Source organism: Lithohypha guttulata (assembly GCF_036872675.1).
Source record: "Lithohypha guttulata strain CCFEE 5908 chromosome Unknown scaffold_3, whole genome shotgun sequence".
NCBI lineage: Eukaryota > Fungi > Ascomycota > Eurotiomycetes > Chaetothyriales > Trichomeriaceae > Lithohypha > Lithohypha guttulata.
The window spans coordinates 1,267,979-1,285,956 of NW_027042752.1; the positions used below are offsets into that span (position 1 = coordinate 1,267,979).

The 17,978-nt window shown below is 49.6% G+C and overlaps 7 protein-coding genes across 7 annotated transcripts; 5 read left to right on the forward strand and 2 right to left on the reverse strand.

Moving 5' to 3' along the window:
• Positions 1-305: 305 nt before the first annotated feature.
• Positions 306-1,876, reverse strand: LTR64_004242 (uncharacterized protein; the record flags this gene model as incomplete). Its single annotated transcript, XM_064898589.1, has 2 exons — positions 306-412; positions 571-1,876. The coding sequence occupies 2 exons, from the start codon at positions 1,874-1,876 to the stop codon at positions 306-308; spliced, it is 1,413 nt and encodes a 470-aa protein (XP_064754546.1).
• A 1,453-nt stretch (positions 1,877-3,329) lies between these two features.
• LTR64_004243 (uncharacterized protein) lies at positions 3,330-4,466 on the forward strand (the record flags this gene model as incomplete). The annotated part of the gene is made up of 1 exon (XM_064898590.1): positions 3,330-4,466. One exon carries the CDS (start codon positions 3,330-3,332, stop codon positions 4,464-4,466), a length of 1,137 nt encoding a protein of 378 aa, XP_064754547.1.
• Positions 4,467-4,621: 155 nt separating this feature from the next.
• LTR64_004244 (uncharacterized protein) lies at positions 4,622-7,663 on the reverse strand (the record flags this gene model as incomplete). Its single annotated transcript, XM_064898591.1, has 1 exon — positions 4,622-7,663. One exon carries the CDS (start codon positions 7,661-7,663, stop codon positions 4,622-4,624), a length of 3,042 nt encoding a protein of 1,013 aa, XP_064754548.1.
• Positions 7,664-8,083: 420 nt separating this feature from the next.
• efg1 (rRNA-processing protein efg1) lies at positions 8,084-8,929 on the forward strand (the record flags this gene model as incomplete). Its single annotated transcript, XM_064898592.1, has 1 exon — positions 8,084-8,929. One exon carries the CDS (start codon positions 8,084-8,086, stop codon positions 8,927-8,929), a length of 846 nt encoding a protein of 281 aa, XP_064754549.1.
• A 228-nt stretch (positions 8,930-9,157) lies between these two features.
• CNS1 (HSP70/90 co-chaperone) lies at positions 9,158-10,456 on the forward strand (the record flags this gene model as incomplete). The annotated part of the gene is made up of 3 exons (XM_064898593.1): positions 9,158-9,362; positions 9,417-9,695; positions 9,744-10,456. The coding sequence occupies 3 exons, from the start codon at positions 9,158-9,160 to the stop codon at positions 10,454-10,456; spliced, it is 1,197 nt and encodes a 398-aa protein (XP_064754550.1).
• Positions 10,457-11,224: 768 nt separating this feature from the next.
• Positions 11,225-12,308, forward strand: LTR64_004247 (uncharacterized protein; the record flags this gene model as incomplete). Its single annotated transcript, XM_064898594.1, has 2 exons — positions 11,225-11,534; positions 11,587-12,308. 2 exons carry the CDS (start codon positions 11,225-11,227, stop codon positions 12,306-12,308), a joined length of 1,032 nt encoding a protein of 343 aa, XP_064754551.1.
• A 904-nt stretch (positions 12,309-13,212) lies between these two features.
• LTR64_004248 (uncharacterized protein) lies at positions 13,213-16,350 on the forward strand (the record flags this gene model as incomplete). The annotated part of the gene is made up of 2 exons (XM_064898595.1): positions 13,213-14,928; positions 14,983-16,350. 2 exons carry the CDS (start codon positions 13,213-13,215, stop codon positions 16,348-16,350), a joined length of 3,084 nt encoding a protein of 1,027 aa, XP_064754552.1.
• Between the last annotated feature and the right edge of the window lie 1,628 nt (positions 16,351-17,978).

Below are 17,978 nucleotides of genomic sequence, written 5' to 3' on the forward strand. Positions count from 1 at the left end.
TCGAATAGCGAGCTTCTCAACACCGGGAGGCGAGGTCCTGCATGCACTTTTGCATGCTGGCGAACCTCTAGAAGATGGCCGCATTCGAGGACTTCCATACTGTTTCCGGTTCTTCTGTTCGTGAGGACTGGGCAACTGGAACGTTGGCTCAGAATCATTGTTCAAGATAGTACAAAGACAGCCTTTGTTGAACGCATTGCAAATTGACTGAGCACGAACTTGAACAAAGAACATGGTGCAATGACGATTTCGGATCACGTCTTCAACCCCGATACCTGCCGCCACAGTACGGGCATGTATCAAATTCATCCAATAGTCTTGATACGACGCTTCGGGTTGGTAGTGGTCCAAGCTTGAGCGGATTCAGAAACTGCCTGCTGCATCCCGAACAATATTTTGAGATGGCCGGCTCCTGTATGGAGAGCAATGACAAGCTGCACCGAACGAATACATGTCCTGACGTGCATGTAGCAACCCCTAAGTCCGATGTTAGATTAATCGTGGCGCTACAAATGCTGCACGGCTCGACTCCTGATGTTTGTGAAGGGTGCGCTGGTGTTCCTAACGCACGGACGTTCTGTGCATCGCTTCCGATCACCCCAACATCTGCATTCGGTTGAAATTCCAGCATTTCTCGCAACAACACACGTTCGTCTTCATACTGGCTAGAATATCCGGCTGCAGTGTAGAACAGCTGAATCATCGTGCGATCTATATCGGTGCTTAAGCAGTTCGGATCGCCACCACACTTTGTAACAACTTGAAGACTACTAGCCAGAACCTGGTCCACGTCTTTGAGGTTCTGTTGCGTAGTGCTTGGCAGGTTGGCAGAGTTTCGCCTTGTGAATATGAGTCGGGTCTTCTCCTGAATAGCAGATGTATACTCGAACGCCTCAACAGGATGAAGAGTTACACATGCCACCTCGTACATGCCTGCAGGATCTATGGCTAATGTCCACAGACGGTATCGCGACACGTTCAGCTCGTAGGTTTTCCTATAAGCATCGCAACAATCGTCTAATGCTTGGCGCCACTGAGGCTCCTTTTTGAGTCTTTGTGCAGCCACGTCGATACCTGCTAGTGATGATGTCATAGCAGAATCCGTATCGTGGGAGCTCGGACCGAAAGTGCCGTCTATATGTCCCTGCGAACAAGTGAGAGTCACAGAGACGGAGCTGGGTGTATGTGAATTAGATGTTCGATACGTGATCCTGGCTGTTGCAATTAGCCGTTCGTTGTCCGGGCGATGGCCAGAAGTGGCAATATTCCAGTCATGCATCTCGAGGCGCTCAATGCTTGAACCTCGTGTGATCTGAGAGTGTAAGCTTTTTGGCACAACACGTCCTGCCGATGTACGGTCCGAGCTCTTCAGCGACGTTGTGCAGATAGCGTGGACTTCCCAAGTACCATACTGTCCTCGGCGTGCTTTCCTCACACTCAACAATGTTAGATTGTCGTCGTCGTCGGCAACGATAAGAAACTGTTCTCCCCAGCGATCTTCTTCAGACTTTTTGAGAGTTGCAGACCAAGCAAATGCCCGAATTCGCCATCGTTTCGGTAGCGAAGCAGACTGCGTACTTGCTGACTCAATGCGAGGGAGATGGTTCAAGATGTATGTTCTGCGCCAGCCTCGATCAAAGCCGTTCGTCTCCCATATGGAGAAAAGCAAATTAGATGTCAACACTCCGAGAACACATCGTCTATGCATTCCAACACCACTCGATGACCACAGTGCTGACACTGCAACCGAATCAGATTGCTCCTCACCCACCGAAAAATCCTCGACCGTGGCTAGTGGTTGCTCGGGCCATTCATCGTAGGTGAATTGATCGACTCGAAGGGCTGAGGTAGACCAAGGCTCAGCATCTTTGGACATGGCATTCATTCGTTTCTGCACAAGATAGACATTTTCGTTCGTTGCTACGACAAGACCATCCTCCGACCAACTCATACAGTGATCACAGGATGGATATGAGTTGAGGATAAGTTCGCTCACTTGCGGTCTGCTCTTGGGCCCTCTCGCCATAACTTCCCAGATTTACAACCAATCGGTTGTTAGCTGGCTAGAGCTGTGGTCTTCGGGAAAGAGGAGTGTTAAGTAGGTGTCTTGTCGAAGAATTGAGTTTTTCTTGAGAAGGACTGACTGCAAATATGGTGACAGGAGTGTGCAAGTCTCAGGCAACAACTCAAAGAATAATTGAATACCTGTCGTTCCGTGCGATGTGTTGCATCTCAAAATCTCAGCCCTCTCGAGATAAAAGAGGCAAGTACCTGAGGCCCTCGGTTAATTGCCGCTTCTTCACAATCTTGTACATGTTGGGCGACAATTCCGCCGTTGAACAACAACGCTCTGGTTCTCTTTGAATAAGCATACTGTAGTTGATGAACTACTTGCTGTTTGACTGCCCTTCAGAAGGATGCCGAAGATGAGTGTTACCTCTAGGATTGTCTTGTATTTTTGGTGCTCCTGACATCCGAGGAGGCTTCTGCACATGAACAACTTATGCTCCCAGATCTGACATGAATAAGCCCAATCTAGCGAACTAATGTAATCACTACGTCATTAGAATATGTAACAGATCGGAAACGGTGTTAAGTCGACGATTTTCGACCACGCTATATCCAATAACTAAATGTAATCGTATCCTAGAGATTTGCACGTTGTTTCTGGTGGGAATAGCAAAGAGAACAGATCCTTGTCCATTAGATATTAAAGCCCGAGAGATTCGGGTCACCTGGACGAGAATCAGCTGGTGGAAACACATACCCCCAGCGTGGAGGCGAATCCAAACTTCATCAGCTGAAAGCACGACCTTTCGTGACTTCAAGTAATACTCCGCGCCCCACCACGCCCTCTGCCAATGCTCTTTACCGAACTCGAATATCCGAACGACTTGTCAAATCGACTATCGAATGACTTGACTTGGCGAGACTTGCTCAATTCTACTTCACGTCTTGCTTTTCCTACATGCCCGTTCCACCTGAAAGCACCTTTCCACGTCGTCAGTATTCTCAGCACTAACACAGCAGCTGAACAGGGATTTTTTAGCCACAGACAATGCCGCACGTTTCGAGTCAACGTTTCCGTGCCTTGAAGGATGACAGAGAAGAATGAGTCGAACCGCCGACGCAAATGGGCTCCCAAAGCACGAACAGGGTGTAAGACCTGTAAGACTCGCCACGTAAAATGCGACGAGGCCAGACCCTCGTGTCGACGATGCATACTCTCCGGCTTCCGATGCGAGGGTTACCCCGAAGCTCCCCCCACGGACGAAGTCGACGTTGTCCGTTCACCAGGAGCGAAGGTAGATCACATGGGGCAATCTGTAATGTCAAATGCTCTTGACCTACCTAGCAGCTGGCAACCCCAGAAAGCCCTTACTATCATCAAGCCGCACAGCTCAGCACCGTCAACAATCAGACCACACACTCCGACCCCGATGACTGTAACTCCTACAGGGCCTTATGTCAATGTTGAGAAGTATTACCTGGAGTTCTTTCTTAAGCAGACAGCCGCTATGGTGAGCAGATCTAGTGCTGCTCCATACTTCTGGCACACTCTTGTTCCTCAAGCAGCCTGGGCTTATCCTAGTGTTCGACATGCTATGCTGGCCGCAGCAATGTCGTCTGAATCGCTGGTGAGACGAGACAGCGATTCCGCCACTGGTAAGCGTAACCAGCTACAGGTCTTGGATCACGCCTCGCAAGCCGTGCAAGCTCTTCTTCTCAATGACGTTCCGATCGATGTCATCTTGTTGACTTCTGCAACACTGGGTATACTGGAGCTGTTTCGTGGATCTTGGAGCACCGCTTGCACTCATGTAACCTCAGGAGCAAAGCTTGCGAAACACACAAAAGCAGACAAAATGCATGAGCCACATATCAAGTTCTATTGTGAGGCCTTTGCAAGCGCTCTCCCTACTGTCTTATCAAGCAATCAGACCCAAGATGTCAGACCTTCCCAGCACGAGAGTTCCGTGACAAGGCTAGTCGAGGCCGTAAAGAGCTTACGGCTCGGTCTGCAAGACCTTACAGAAGCTGCAGACAAAGTCGAGCACCACAAGGGATCAGACAAGACTCAGATTTTGAGCATTCTGAAAAACGCAAGAGTGGAGACTAAATGGATACTACAGCGCTGGGAAATCCTCTTGCGCGAAGAGCTACACACCACTTCACCACTAGATGTGGATTCTCAGCTTCACATTCCTCAAGTGGCGTCTCCCTGGTCCAATGTCATAGTCAGCCTCGACTCTTACCTTGACCAGAGGGCCGACTTTGAAGTACGAAAATTCGAGGTCGCCATGGGACGAACTCTTCCCTTCTATATGTTAGCGAAATCCGGCCCGCACATCAAAATGCGTGAGGATGCTGTAGAGCTCATGTATACGAGCTCCAAGCTACGTGGTTTGACAAAGACAACTTCATTGCCTTATTCAAGCAATCATCTGGTGAAGGACGAAGGTTGAAGAAGAAGACCAACCGTGTGCTGCCATCAGCCTATACTATGTGTAAGGTGGACCCACAATCAACCTGTTTTACCAGACACGTCGAGGTTCGAGAACCTATTAAAGAGAAATAGATGAGAATTCGTCGGTGATTCACTGATCATTTGAGGAGAGTTCTAGCCGTTACAAAAACATTCACACAGCGGCACAGGACAATCTCTGTGTCCTTCCCGCCCATCGACGCCCTGGAACCACATCCTGGCATGTTCGGCATGGAAGCCGTGCGAGCACTGCATACAAAATACAGTAAACCTATGCATTGCCTCGTACCACTTCTTTTGCTCTCCTTGCTTTGCCACCTCTTCGTCAACAACCTCGATCGCAGATGGTGGTACATCAGCCGCAGTGATTCTTCTCACCTCGGCCTTCTTACTGCCAGCGCTCGTACCCGTGACCGAAATACTGGGTGCGTTCGAGTGCATCTGCGGTCCAATAGCGGTGATTGTGCTTCCGACCATACTTGCGCTCAAATCAACACCATTACTGTTGGCCTGACTGTTCCGCGAAGGTGGCTTGTACCACTTCGAGAACGTCTCATCTGGCGTCCCGAGCCAGAGATCACATACGCCGCATCTGGGAAGATGTCGTGCACATTTCGGACATACAACACCTGCCACGGCTGCTTTCTCTGGCGCAAGATTGTGTTTTACCGTGTCTTTCATGTCGACCTTCAGCTCATTGCTTTGCTGCTCATGTCCAAATCGTGAGAGAGACTGGTTGCAATGGTTGCAGACGAGGCGGATCTGTTCCCTCTTTCGAGGTGGTGTGGTCTTGCTGGTCATGCGAATGGCACGAGAGAGCGCAACTTCGAAGCGAGTCTTATCGAACTTGAGCCCTAGGGACATGAGTTGTGATTTGTAAATACTGCGGAAACATTCAACAGTACGCATATGTGGAGAGTCGGGGTGAAGGTATTGGTCGCTTGCAGCGGCAAAAGACATTGCTAGAGTCGTAGTTTGTAGGTCAGAAGATATCCGCGCATAGCTCTTGAGCAATTCGACGCTCTCAGGAGTGCCTGCGCCAGTAACAAGGATTCCTTCGAGATTGCCAGTGGCGATGACCTCGTTCTTAGTGTTTGAAAGATACCGTGTCAATTTCGAGTCGTCGAAATAACGAAGGGCGATGTAAATACGATATCGTAGGGGCATGCAGTCCTGTTTGACGACATCCTCCCAGTCTCCAGACTTGACATATGTCAGGATGGCTCTAGCATAGATATCTGACAGACCCTCGGCAAGAGCTGTGACGACATCCTGCCAATCCTCGCCTTGTTGACCAGTAGGTTCGTTATCAGTTCGTTCGTACAACCTCGATCCACTGAGACGTCGATGTCTGCCTGAGGCTCCAAGCAACGCCATAGCAAGCATTGTGTGATTATGGCTCGCTCCCTTGCTACGTAGTGCTTGCTGAGCCAGCTTGTCCTCGCCACTGAAAAGAGCAAGAGCAGCGGCCTTGGTATGCTCATCAGCTGCGACCAGTTCGTTGCATTCGTGCTTGATGTCGTCGTAGGTGTATGCGACGCCAGCAACGTGAAGACATAGAGCTCTGTTAGCTGGATATTCCGTTGTACAGCCCTTGCCGCGTTGCAGGTTGAGCCGTCGTGCGGTGTCTCTAAGGACTGTGCAGCTTTGAGCACTGTTGATGTTTGCTGAGTCGTGTGTTGAACGGTGTTTGATGTCGATCTCTTCCATCCAAAGGGCGAAGACGCCGAGGTACGATAGGTCGATGTCTCCTTGCACGAAAGCGTTGTGAGCGGTAATGTCCTTGGCATGTTTGAGCCATGACCATAATGCTCTGAGCTTCTCGTTGGTTTGGACGATGGAGAGGTTGGTGCTGGGATCGAGGAGGTACCCTTGCTCACAGCGTTGTCGTAGATGTGGTAGGAGGTCGAGTCGATCTTCTTGTTGATTTGCAGGGGCCATGGTGGTTTTGTTGTTTCTTTGGGGGTCCACGAGTCCCTTTGCATCGTGGAATGAGGTGCTTGAGGTCAACACGACAGAGCGGCTCTCACTTTTCATTCGCTCGATATTTATAGCACCGTGTCCTGTCAAAGTAATGATTTCGGTTTGTCCATGACCCTCTGAAGTCGTGAAGTCGAACGATACAATCCTCTTGACCTCTTCAACACCTGGGTACTCGTCCCATTCATTGGAGAAGTTTTGCGAATTGTCCAGATACACTCCCTGTGGCTGCTGTTTGTCCCAGTCGAGGTTTCGTGATTCCTGCTGTTCGTTGATTGGTACCAGTTCGAGATTATCTAGGCCCAGCTTTAGCATTCTCATTTGACCAGTGCTCGAAAGGACTCCTAGATGTCCTCGCTGTGTTTTCGAGAAGCGTAGACCCCAAATATGACCTTTTGGATCCACCACATTTTTCATCTCTAGAGAAGACTCTGGATGCTGGTCTGCCTGGCTAACATAATTGCTAAAGGCATACTGAGGTGCACTCGTGCGTGCAATCATCCTCCTGTCCCAAATTGAGACTGTCGGAACGTTGGCTGGCAAGCACGAAGCAAGGTAATTCTCGTCCTGTGAATCCACAGCTATGTTATTGACACATTTTGTCGCAAATTGTAGTGCAGACGAGGCGATGGGTTCGCGCAAATCGTATAGACGAACAAATTGTCCCTTGACACCTGCTGCCAGCAAGCGAGGCTGATCCTGAAAGAAGCGTAAACTCGTGATAGGTTCACCACCAGCAAGCTTGTATAGTGGTTCGTTGCTTTTGCCGTATGACTTTTCGTTGGTAGGGGAGAGGCGTTGATTCAGGTCCCAGATGTTGAGGCAGAAGTCGTTCCTGACCTTCTCCAAGCCAGCAGCAAGCCAGTTTTGGGTGTTCGTGCCAACTGCATTGCACGATCGAGGGCTTCTGACGGTAAATGTAATTGTGCTGTCCTTTCCAGCAGCGAGATTCACCAAACTTGCCTCACCACTTGTCTGGCCTATAGCGACCAGGGTCGACTCGAGTGGATGCCAATCAAAGGCTCGAAAGGGCGGTAGCTTGTGGGACGTATGGATAAGGTCATATTTTGTTCCGTGTTTTCTCCTCTTCGCAATGTTGTACAGTTCTAAGACTCTGCCAGCAACGTCGATCTTCAGGAAGTGCTGATCTGGCTGGGTTGGTACAGAGTTCTGAGAGAAGCGAACAGCGGCCTCCATAGCACTGCTACGAACCGCACGTCCATCTCAACCGTCTTCAATCCGAAGAGCCGTCAATCACCTTCGAACATCAGCCATCGTTGTGAATATTGTCAGCATGCCACCACGACGATTGGTTTGTAGCCAGGGAATACTGTCTGCGTGGAATTCAAGTGACAGTGCCGACTTTATAGTAATCCACCTCCGAGCTCCAAGAAGCTGCCGGCCTATGCCGTTGTCGGGAGACTTCTGCAGCAACTTGATCAAATTGACAGAAAATACTGCGACACAATTCAACCTCGTCCAGTGTTTCAAGGCGGAGAGATCAACGCGATCAGGGTCATACTTTCACAACTTCGGTCTGCCGTGGTTTATTGCTACGTCGGGTTGATCCAATCAAAAAGGGTAACTTCAATTCTGAGAAGTGAGGTTGATGCACACATGTCTGTCCAGAAGAGTGCGACCATATCTCGGAAGAGACAGCGAGACAACGATGCAGCAGGTCCAGCTAAGAAGCTGAGGAGAAGTAGCGAAGAGACAGACGATGGTTCAGACGACAAAGGAATACAGAGAGGATCGTTACGAGCCCCGACTAAACACACGAAGCAGGAACGAAAGAAGAATCGATCTTCACGAATCCATTCCCTTCGCAAGCTGCTCGCTCGTAGCAGTTTGCCCAGCACAATTCGGCAGGAGAAGGAACGAGAGCTGGCAGCTCTACTACACGACCAAGGAAAAGCGCAACAGAAGAAGCAGGCCAAGAAGGTGCTCGAAAAATACCATTATGTTAGGTTCATCGAGAGACAGAAAGCCGAGAAGAGATTGAAGCAGTTACGCAAGCAAGCACAAGCGGAGGGCGAGGACGAAGAGCTGAGCAAGAAGATACATGAAATGGAGGTCAGTCGCAATTATGCTATATATGCGCCGCTTGACCAGAAGTATGTTTCAGTATTCGTACCAAAGACACAAGGTGACGAGGAGGAGGAGAACGTGTCACAAGACCCTGCCACACGGAAGCCAGAGATGTGGCATGTGGTAAGAGAGCTGATGGCTCAGGGTCAATCTCAGCTAGAGGCTCTTCGCGACGGAAGTACGAAAGAAAAGAGAGTGATGTCCGACGAGGACAACAATGTCCAGCATTCAGCAGGTCGTTCTGCTGAGAAACTAGATAGACGGAAACGCAAGCTGCCATCACAGCATCTAGCTGGCGACAAAAAAGGACAACACCAGGCAATAGAGACCTCGGACGACGAGGATGTCATAGATGGTGGTTTCTTTGAGCGATGATTGCTGGCTCATCGAGAATTTACTCAGTCGATCTGCTTGTGAATGGACACAAATTTCATATCGATGTGCATACGAGCTAAACAACACTAAAATTGCGCGTAGAAGCTAACCACAAATGGACAGACTGCGTATGATGTCAATTCAGTCGTTCTGGTTAGCAGATTTCTTCGCAAACTTCTGTACCGTTGAAACAGGTCAATGCTGTGATACACTATCGTAACGACCAAGATGGTGCGACTTGAAGAGCTTAACGACGATGTCAACGAGAACAACGTAAAAAAGACTTCGGGTTCACAGCCGGAGGACGGTGATCTGGAAGATTTGTATGATCGTGCAGTAGCTCGGGGAGGCTTTTCGGATAAGTCCTTTGACGAAGCATTGTCAGATCTCAGCAAAACACCTCTTTTCATGACAAGTCTAGACGACGCTGGAAGTATGCGAACTCGACCATTATACTATGCACGGACTGCGAGCTGAGGTAATGCAGACGAAGACAACGTGGTACTAGAGGCGCTCAAAGCGTTTCAATATGAAGGCACAAGGTCAGAAGCCGCTCAGAATTTCAAAGAGCAAGGCAACGAATGCGTGCAAGAAAGGAAGTGGTCCGATGCAAAAGAGTTCTATACCAAAGGTATTGCGGTGCTAACCAACAAAGTCGACGAGGTGAAATGGGACAAGCCAGAGGATCCAGTCGAGGAGGACAAAAGGAGCACACTGCTACTGGAGCAGCTTCATAGCAATCGAGCTCGGTGCAATCTCGAGCTGAGTACGGTACAGCGACAAGAGATGTAGCAGTTGTACTAACTGGTAGCAGAGAACTATCGCTCGACCACTCTCGACTGCAGCTCGGTACTGAAAATCAACCCTCATAATGTCAAGGCTCATTATCGCTCTGCTTCAGCACTATTTGCGCTGGATAAGGTGTACGAAGCACTTGACGTATGTTACAGAGGTCTCAAGCTTGACCAGGATAATCAAGTCATGAAAGTATTGCTGGAGAAGATTCAGAAGCGATCCAGAGTCAAAGAAGAGCAAGATCGCAAGCGCAAGGACGAGCTGGATCGTAAGCGACGAGAAAAATTGACCTTGGTGGCAGCTATTAGAGCGCGAAACATTACAGTCCGCTTCTCGCGCAAAGGCGCACCAGAGATGGCTGATGCAGAGCTTAGACTCGTGCCAGACCCGTTGTCACCTGAGAGCACTCTTGAGTTCCCAACCATGTTCCTTTACCCAACACATAACCAGTCAGATTTTATCAAAGCATTTTCAGAGAAAGACGCCATTTACCAGCATCTGAGCTATATGCTGCCTTTGCCCTGGGACGCAAAAGGCGAGTACAAGGTCAGCACAGTCGAGTGTTACATGGATACGATTTCTGGTGGAATGGTAAAGCTTGGCAAGAAGGTGTCACTCCTCGAAATCTTATCGAACGACAAGGTGGAAGTGCTTGATGGAATGGTGAGAATATATGTTGTTCCTCCTGGTGGTCAATGGCTTCAAGAGGTCAAAAGGAAGAGAAACAAGTAGATGCGATGCGGCAGCCAGCCGACAAGTCGAGAGCAAGCGAAGTTTGGCGAACAGAAGATGGATGTCTGCATGATGGTGACCAAGCGTAGCACGCCATGCCTGGCTCTATTTAGCGTCGGCACTGTTGTGTCCAAGCCATGTGGATCAGAGTCGATCTAAAATTTACTCTTCATAGTTTACACGACCTGACCTGTCGTGACATCTTCCTCGAAAGTGTAATCTAGCTTTCTCTGCGTTCACATACTTTTTGGTAAGACAAGATTGTCAACAGTAAAAATAATTTGACCATATGAGTTGAGAAGAAGCTCTCGCGAAAGCAACCAATGTTTTATTAGTGGCTGAAAATGGGGACTTGAGAACTGATGTGCGATTCGAGGAGGCTTCAGCCGGCAGACTGTGACCCATCAAACAAGCGGCTCCGCTTGATGTGTGCTAGCGCCAAGGGTAAAATGAACTCGACCACGAGCTCGCTCTGAAACGGCATCATTTTTGCTTGGAATTGTGCCGTTTCGTGCAGAAGGCTTCTGAGTCCGTCACACGCGAGAATATACTCGTGATCTTCATACCCGAAACAGGACAAACGCAGCGTAGCGCCTGTTCTCGACTGGTCGCCCTGCTCCACGCCGTTGCCCACTTCCATAGTCTCCTGGGACTGCTCGAACCACCATTCCCTGTCTAGGCCTGGCAAGGTGCAGGAACGTGGCAGTGGCTTGTCCAAGCACGACCGGGGAACTACGAGAGTCCAATCAGGCATCTAGCTGAACCAGAATGATGAACATCCAGAACCCCTCTTTCGCGCAGCATCAGCACGCCTATGGCTATGGTCATACTCAACCCATGAGCCAACCCGAGGCCATGGCTCAATTTGCTGCCGACTTTAATCAGAGCCAGAACCACTTCCAACAGTTTCCGAACACGCCGCAGAGACCACCGCAATTCAACCAGCAATTTCAAGGCCAGATTCCTCCTCAACTATATCAACAGCAGCAACAACAGCAGCAGCAGCAGCAACAACAACAACAACAGGTCGGCGGCTTTGTCCGACCGCAGAGCCGCGACAATCTTGGACTAGCTCAAGGTGAGTCCAATCAGATAGATGCGCCAACAAAGACTGTAGCTAATCTACCCAGGACAACCTCTTAGACAATCTCCTGCCAACCTGCATCAACGTTCGCAATCTGTGCTATCGCAAGGAAATGTGCCTCATACGCCATCTTCCCAACGGCAGACACCGGGAATCATGCAGCAAAACATGAACGTGATGTCTAATATGGGTGCGAATGTGAACATGAACATGAATATGAACATGCTACAGCAAAGCCCTACTCATGCCCAGATGAGCCAGGCTGGCGTACGCAATCCACCACAACAGGCGTCAGCTCAACTAAATACTCAATCGGCTGCAAGAGAAGAAGAGCGTGTCTCCACATTACTGGAAATCAATGCGCATCTCATACAAGAGGTTACCATATTACAAGCACAAGGCAAGGCGGGTAGTCAGCCATCGCCATCATCGCCTACGACCGAGAACATGAACACCGGCGCGAATAGCCCTTCAGATGCCTCCAAGAAGCAAGCAGCGACCCAAGAATACGCTGACTGTATGAGAAGGTTGCAAGCAAATTTAGCGTATCTAGCAGCGATCGCAGACGCAACTAAAAAGGCAACAGGATCCCGACCAGTTGGTCCCGCGATTATGGTACCACCTACACATCTCACTTCAGTGCACCCTCTCTACCAAAAGCTAAAGGCCCTGTTCCCAGAAGCGAATCACACACCGGTTAACAAGGCCATAGCTGTGGCGACAGCGCAAGCGCAGGCGGCAAAAGCAGCAGCGGCACAATCGGCATGATTCCAAGTGACCCTCGAGCAAAGATTTGGTAATCGACGGTGTTTTCGAAGGGAGCCATGCTCAAGACCGAGGTCGTAAGATCGAGGACAACTCTCAAACTAGGATGAGTTGGAAGCCGCGCGATCAGAGCCAGGATCGGTCCCAAGTAGCAGGCACATGTCTGTATGGTTGAGCTTCAAGTAGTGGTTCAAAATCAAGATTGCCGGTTGCATCCAGCATCTACATGTCACCTCCGGCATAGAGTCGCACAAAGAGACGCAGTCATTGAGCACAGGAGGATTGATTGTACGAAATGTGTTTGATGAAGCTTATGTGTTGGATCTATGAGAAAGAACTGCAGATATAGACAGGGAGGGAAGGAATTGAAAATGTACAGAATGTTTGAGAGAAGATTTGCATAAGCAGCGCTTATTGCCTGAGAGCTAGCTCCATCGGTGGTGCCTGCAGATCTACACCATACCAGAAGCGACCATATGCGAGATCGAACCAACGAAAGAAGGAAGTTACAACTAAAGGTGTCTGGCAATGCAGTCAACTGCGTCGCTCACTTTGATGCATTTCTAGTCTGTTGCGCCTTCTATATATGCCATCCTTGTTCTTGCCTTTGAAAGCAGGCAAGCCGTTTCTCACTAGACTTTGTAATTCACTTTTATCTTCACATTCTTTTCAAGTCCAACCTGCACGTGTCTCGCCTCGCTCAATCGCAGCCGCAACTGCTGCCACTAGTTCACCAAGGCATTTCACTACTGCCTCAATTCGACCTTTGTGCTCGAGTATATTAAGCTTCAGAAACCCAAACGCCTGCAGTCAACCTGTCCACTTCCTTTCTCGTCCTCCACTCTCCAAGTCGTCCTTGCGAGTGTCGACTCGACCTTCCACTACTGGCCTTGATCGCACACGAAAGATGTCAAGCAATGGCGTCGAAGCAAGTAATGGAGCAAAGCGAAGGACAAGCCCAAGTGCTGTTCATGAGAGACCAAAGAAACAACCCAAACTGGATGTGGTCAACGGCGCGGCAACTCCAGGCGATGCCACTCCTCAGAATGGCTCAGTCTACGATATAGGTCAATCTGTCCAGCTGCAGAATGTACCTGTAATTACGGGACTGCCTACTGCTGGAGACTCGCCAGAGTGGCAGGCCACTATCGAAAGAGTTATCAAGAGTGTGGTGTCAATACATTTCTGTCAGACTTGCTCTTTCGACTCAGACTTGTCGTTCGCCTCGCAGGCTACAGGTTTCGTGGTAGACGCGGAAAGAGGCTATATCTTGACAAACAGGCACGTTGCTTGTGCTGGCCCCTTCTGGGGTTATTGCATTTTTGACAACCACGAAGAGTGCGATGTACGTCCTGTCTACCGCGACCCAGTCCACGACTTCGGCATCCTTAAGTTCGATCCGCAAACCATACGCCACATGAAGGTGAGCGAGCTCAAGTTACAACCAGATTCGGCAAAAGTTGGGGTTGAGGTCAGAGTGGTGGGCAATGATGCGGGTGAGAAATTGAGTATCTTGTCAGGTGTCATTTCTCGTCTGGACAGAAACGCTCCTGACTACGGTGAGGGCTATAGTGACTTCAACACAAATTATATCCAGGCCGCTGCGGCTGCGACGGGAGGTTCATCAGGTTCTCCTGTTGTCAACCTGGCTGGAAATGCTATTGCCCTGCAGGCTGGAGGTCGAACGGACGGAGCCGCCACTGACTTCTTTCTACCACTGGATCGCCCTCTGAGAGCTTTGCAATGTCTGCAGCAGAAAGATTTGATATCTCGTGGTACCGTTCAGACTCAATGGGTCTTCAAAACCTACGACGACTGCAGACGGTTAGGCCTGACCGACAACTGGGAAACTGCAATGCGCAAAGCCTATCCTAAAGACAATAACATGCTAGTCGCCGAGATGGTTTTGCCTGAGGGTCCTGCGTACGAAAAGATCCAAGAAGGCGACATTCTGATCAAAGCCAATGGCGAGCTATTGACCTCTTTTATCGAACTTGACGCCATATTAGATTCGAGTGTCGGTGGTAAAATTAATCTTTTGGTACAACGTGAGGGCGAGGACCACGACGTCGAAATCAATGTCGGTGATCTACATACCATCACACCTGATCGAATGGTCACTGTCGCAGGAGGTAGCTTCCACAACCTATCGTATCAACAAGCTCGACTTCACGGAATTGCTTGCAAGGGCGTTTTCGTCTGTGAGGCAGCCGGTTCCTTTAAGATGGAGAACGCGCTGGCAGGCTGGCTCATCGACATGATCGACAACAAGCCAACACCTGATCTAGACACCTTCATTCAAGTCGTGCAAGCTATCCCAGACAAAGCTCGCGTTGTCGTATCCTATCGCCACATCAGAGATTTACACACCAAAACCACAAGTATTATCTACGTCGACCGCCACTGGCACAAGCAGATGCGCCTCCTCGTCCGGAATGACGAAACTGGATTGTGGGATTTCAAGACTCTTGGAAAGCCGTTACCCGCTGAATCACCTGTGAGAAGATCAGCAGATTTCATCGAGCTCGACGGCGTTACTGAAGCAGCTGCTGCGGAAATCGTTCGTTCTTTCGTGAAGATAACCTGTTATATGCCTGTCAAGATCGATGGCTATCCCCAAGCTGTAAGTTCTTTGTGCTGGCGCGCTATGCTGATACAAACTTGCTAACTTCTGCAGAGACGAACAGGCTTTGGGGTGGTAATCGATGCAGAAAAGGGCCTTGTGTTAGTCTCCAGAGCTATCGTCCCCTACGATCTATGTGACATCACCATCACAATCGCAGATTCAGTACAAATTGAAGGCAAGGTATCCTTCATGCATCCTCTCACTAATTACACAATCGTTCAATACGACCCGTCTCTGGTAGACGCTCCAGTACAGAGCGCCAAATTATCCGAGAAACCAGTCAAACAAGGCCAAGACACGATTTTCGTCGGCTTTAATCAAAACCACAGAGTGGTTGTTGCAAAGACGGTCGTGACGGATATTACAGCTGTTGGTATCCCAGCCAATGCTGCAGCCCCAAGATACCGAGCAGTCAATCTGGATGCCATCACAGTTGACACCGGCCTTTCTACGCAGTGCTCCTCTGGCGTCTTGATAGGATCTGACGGCATTGTACAAGCTTTCTGGCTCACCTACATGGGAGAGCGTAGTCAGAACAGTAGTCGCGACACCGAATATCACCTTGGTCTGAGCACGAGTATGATTCTACCTATTCTGCAACAGATTCGAAGTGGACATATACCCAACCTGAGAATCCTGAACATGGAGTCATATGTCATACAAATGGCTCAATGCCGTATTATGGGAGTATCTAATGAGTGGATAAAGAAAGTGACACAGGCGAATCCTAGCCGTCACCAGCTTTTCACAGTCCGAAAGGTAGATTGTGCTCCATATGTCGGCCAGCCTGATGGACAACAGCTTCAAGAAGCAGATATCATACTCACTCTCAACGATAAACTCATTACTAAAGTGTCCGATTTCGACGTAATGTACGACAAACCATACCTCGACGCTCTCGTCGTTCGGAAAGGCGAAGAAGTTCGTCTGAGAGTGCCAACCATTCCCACTAGCGACCTCGAAACATCTCGTGTTGTCATCTTCTGTGGTGCAGTCCTACAGCGTCCTCATCATGCGGTTCGTCAACAGATATCCAAACTCCACTCCGACATCTACGTCTCAGCCAGGAGCAGAGGCTCTCCTGCTTACCAATATGGTCTCGCACCTACGAATTTCATCACCCACGTCAATGGCGTCCGAACACTTGACCTCGACGCTTTTGTTCGGGAAGTGAGCAAAGTGCCCGACAACACGTATTTCAGACTACGCTGTGTCACATTCGACAACGTCCCTTGGGTCGTAACGATGAAGAAGAATGACCACTACTTCCCGATGAGCGAATACGTCAGAAGAGCTAGTGGCTGGAAAGTCGTTTCGCACAGAAAACGGGACGATGGTGCGCCAGTGACCGCTGAGGGCATGGACGAGGGTGGTGCAGATGGTAGCGGAGACGATGAAGCGCCAGACGAGGATGACTAGTTGCTACCTACTTGCTGGATGACTGTGGTTGGCTTCGAGTATTGTGCTTGAAGTGCATGCTAGCATCAGCGTGCACGAAACTTTGGAAAGGAACACACAACCAGCAGCTGCAATCTGATACGGAACACACAGCCGGCAGCTGCAGTATGGAAAGCGAGCGACTTGCAGGACACTTTGATGCTGAACATTTACGCATATGATACCCGGGCTATGGGCTAGACATGGCGGTGCAACTTGGCAATATATTGGGATTTGGTTGAGAGCGATACATTAGCAGGGCAACCTTGATTTGCAGACAGTCAGCACTCGCTGAGCTAGAGCTAGAGACAAGAAGCTAAGTAATGTCTATTTCCGAGTCCTCGCTTAAACAACTACTTCGGCTCCTGACTGCAAGCACACGAACATTTTCCTTTTGTTGCGGCGATTTCCTCTTTCTTTTCCTGCTGGTGTACTCACTGCCATTAGCCTGACTTTCCGGCGTTGGGTATTTCCCAGCTCTACTGTCAGAATGATCACTTTCAAATAATGTTTGCTTCTGTGCGTCCACAGACTCAACGAGACGATACTCTTCCTTCACCACTTCTTCGCCTGCCCATACATCCAGCAATTTGTCGCAGGTGCTTCTCAATGAGTCTACCTTCAGCAGGATAGCGACTTCTTTTAATTCTCTTGTTCTGCTGATGTTATGATACCGCAGTTGTAGTGCCTCTGTCAAATCAACTAGTCGTTTAGCTTCGAGACATTTGAGACACCATATGAAGACGTCTCGAAGCTTATCTGCGTCAATGTGGTGCCGGAGAACGAGGGTTGGCTTTGGCTGGGAGGATTCGATGGATCGAGGGATGGGGTTGAAGGAGATGAGTTTTGGAGGAGCGCGGGCACGTCGTGTGGGGGGCAGGAACGGTTGAGGACTTTGTCGTTCGGATCCTGATTGTATATGAGCTTCTGGCGCTGATTGTGGCTCGGATTGTGAATTCTTTCGGTGTTGTTTGTGGGACTGGGCTCGAAATTTTCTGTATGCTCCTCGGCCGCCTCGACTTCCTGGTCCTCCTCTTCCTCGTTTACGAACAGATGCTACGGCTGGTTGAGATGGAGTTGTTCTTGGTCGTTCTGCGTTCGTTGTTGATATTAAGGGGACTGAAGATGTGGAAGCCACAGCCGATGGTGCTAATTGAGGTGAAGCAGACTCGTCTTTGGCAGGTGTGCGAGTGTGCCCTACGTCTTTCCGAATACGAGAGAAACTACCTGGCGACGTGGGAAGAGATCCTTTATTTCTTTGAATAGACGCAGGTGGAATGTTCTCTTTCAAGGGTCCTGCCAGCGGATCTGGCGAAGCTGACTCTCGAAGTAGATGAGAGTGATCGCGAACAGCTTTGTCGGTAGTCTCCGGCTCTATGCTGATATCAGGCGACAGCCGAGTTGTGGGTACTCTTTCGTTTGCTGGTACTTGTACAGCAGGAGTGCGTTTGCGGTAGGGGCCTCTCTTGGAACATGGTCTCACCAGGTGTCCTGCAAGTATGTCTTCAACTTGGCCCGGTTCCAGGAAAGGGACAATCTTGTCTGCCAACAATATTGGATAATTCTCAATCACGAGTTCCTCGCGATCAAGGTCGTAGCGCACAGGATGG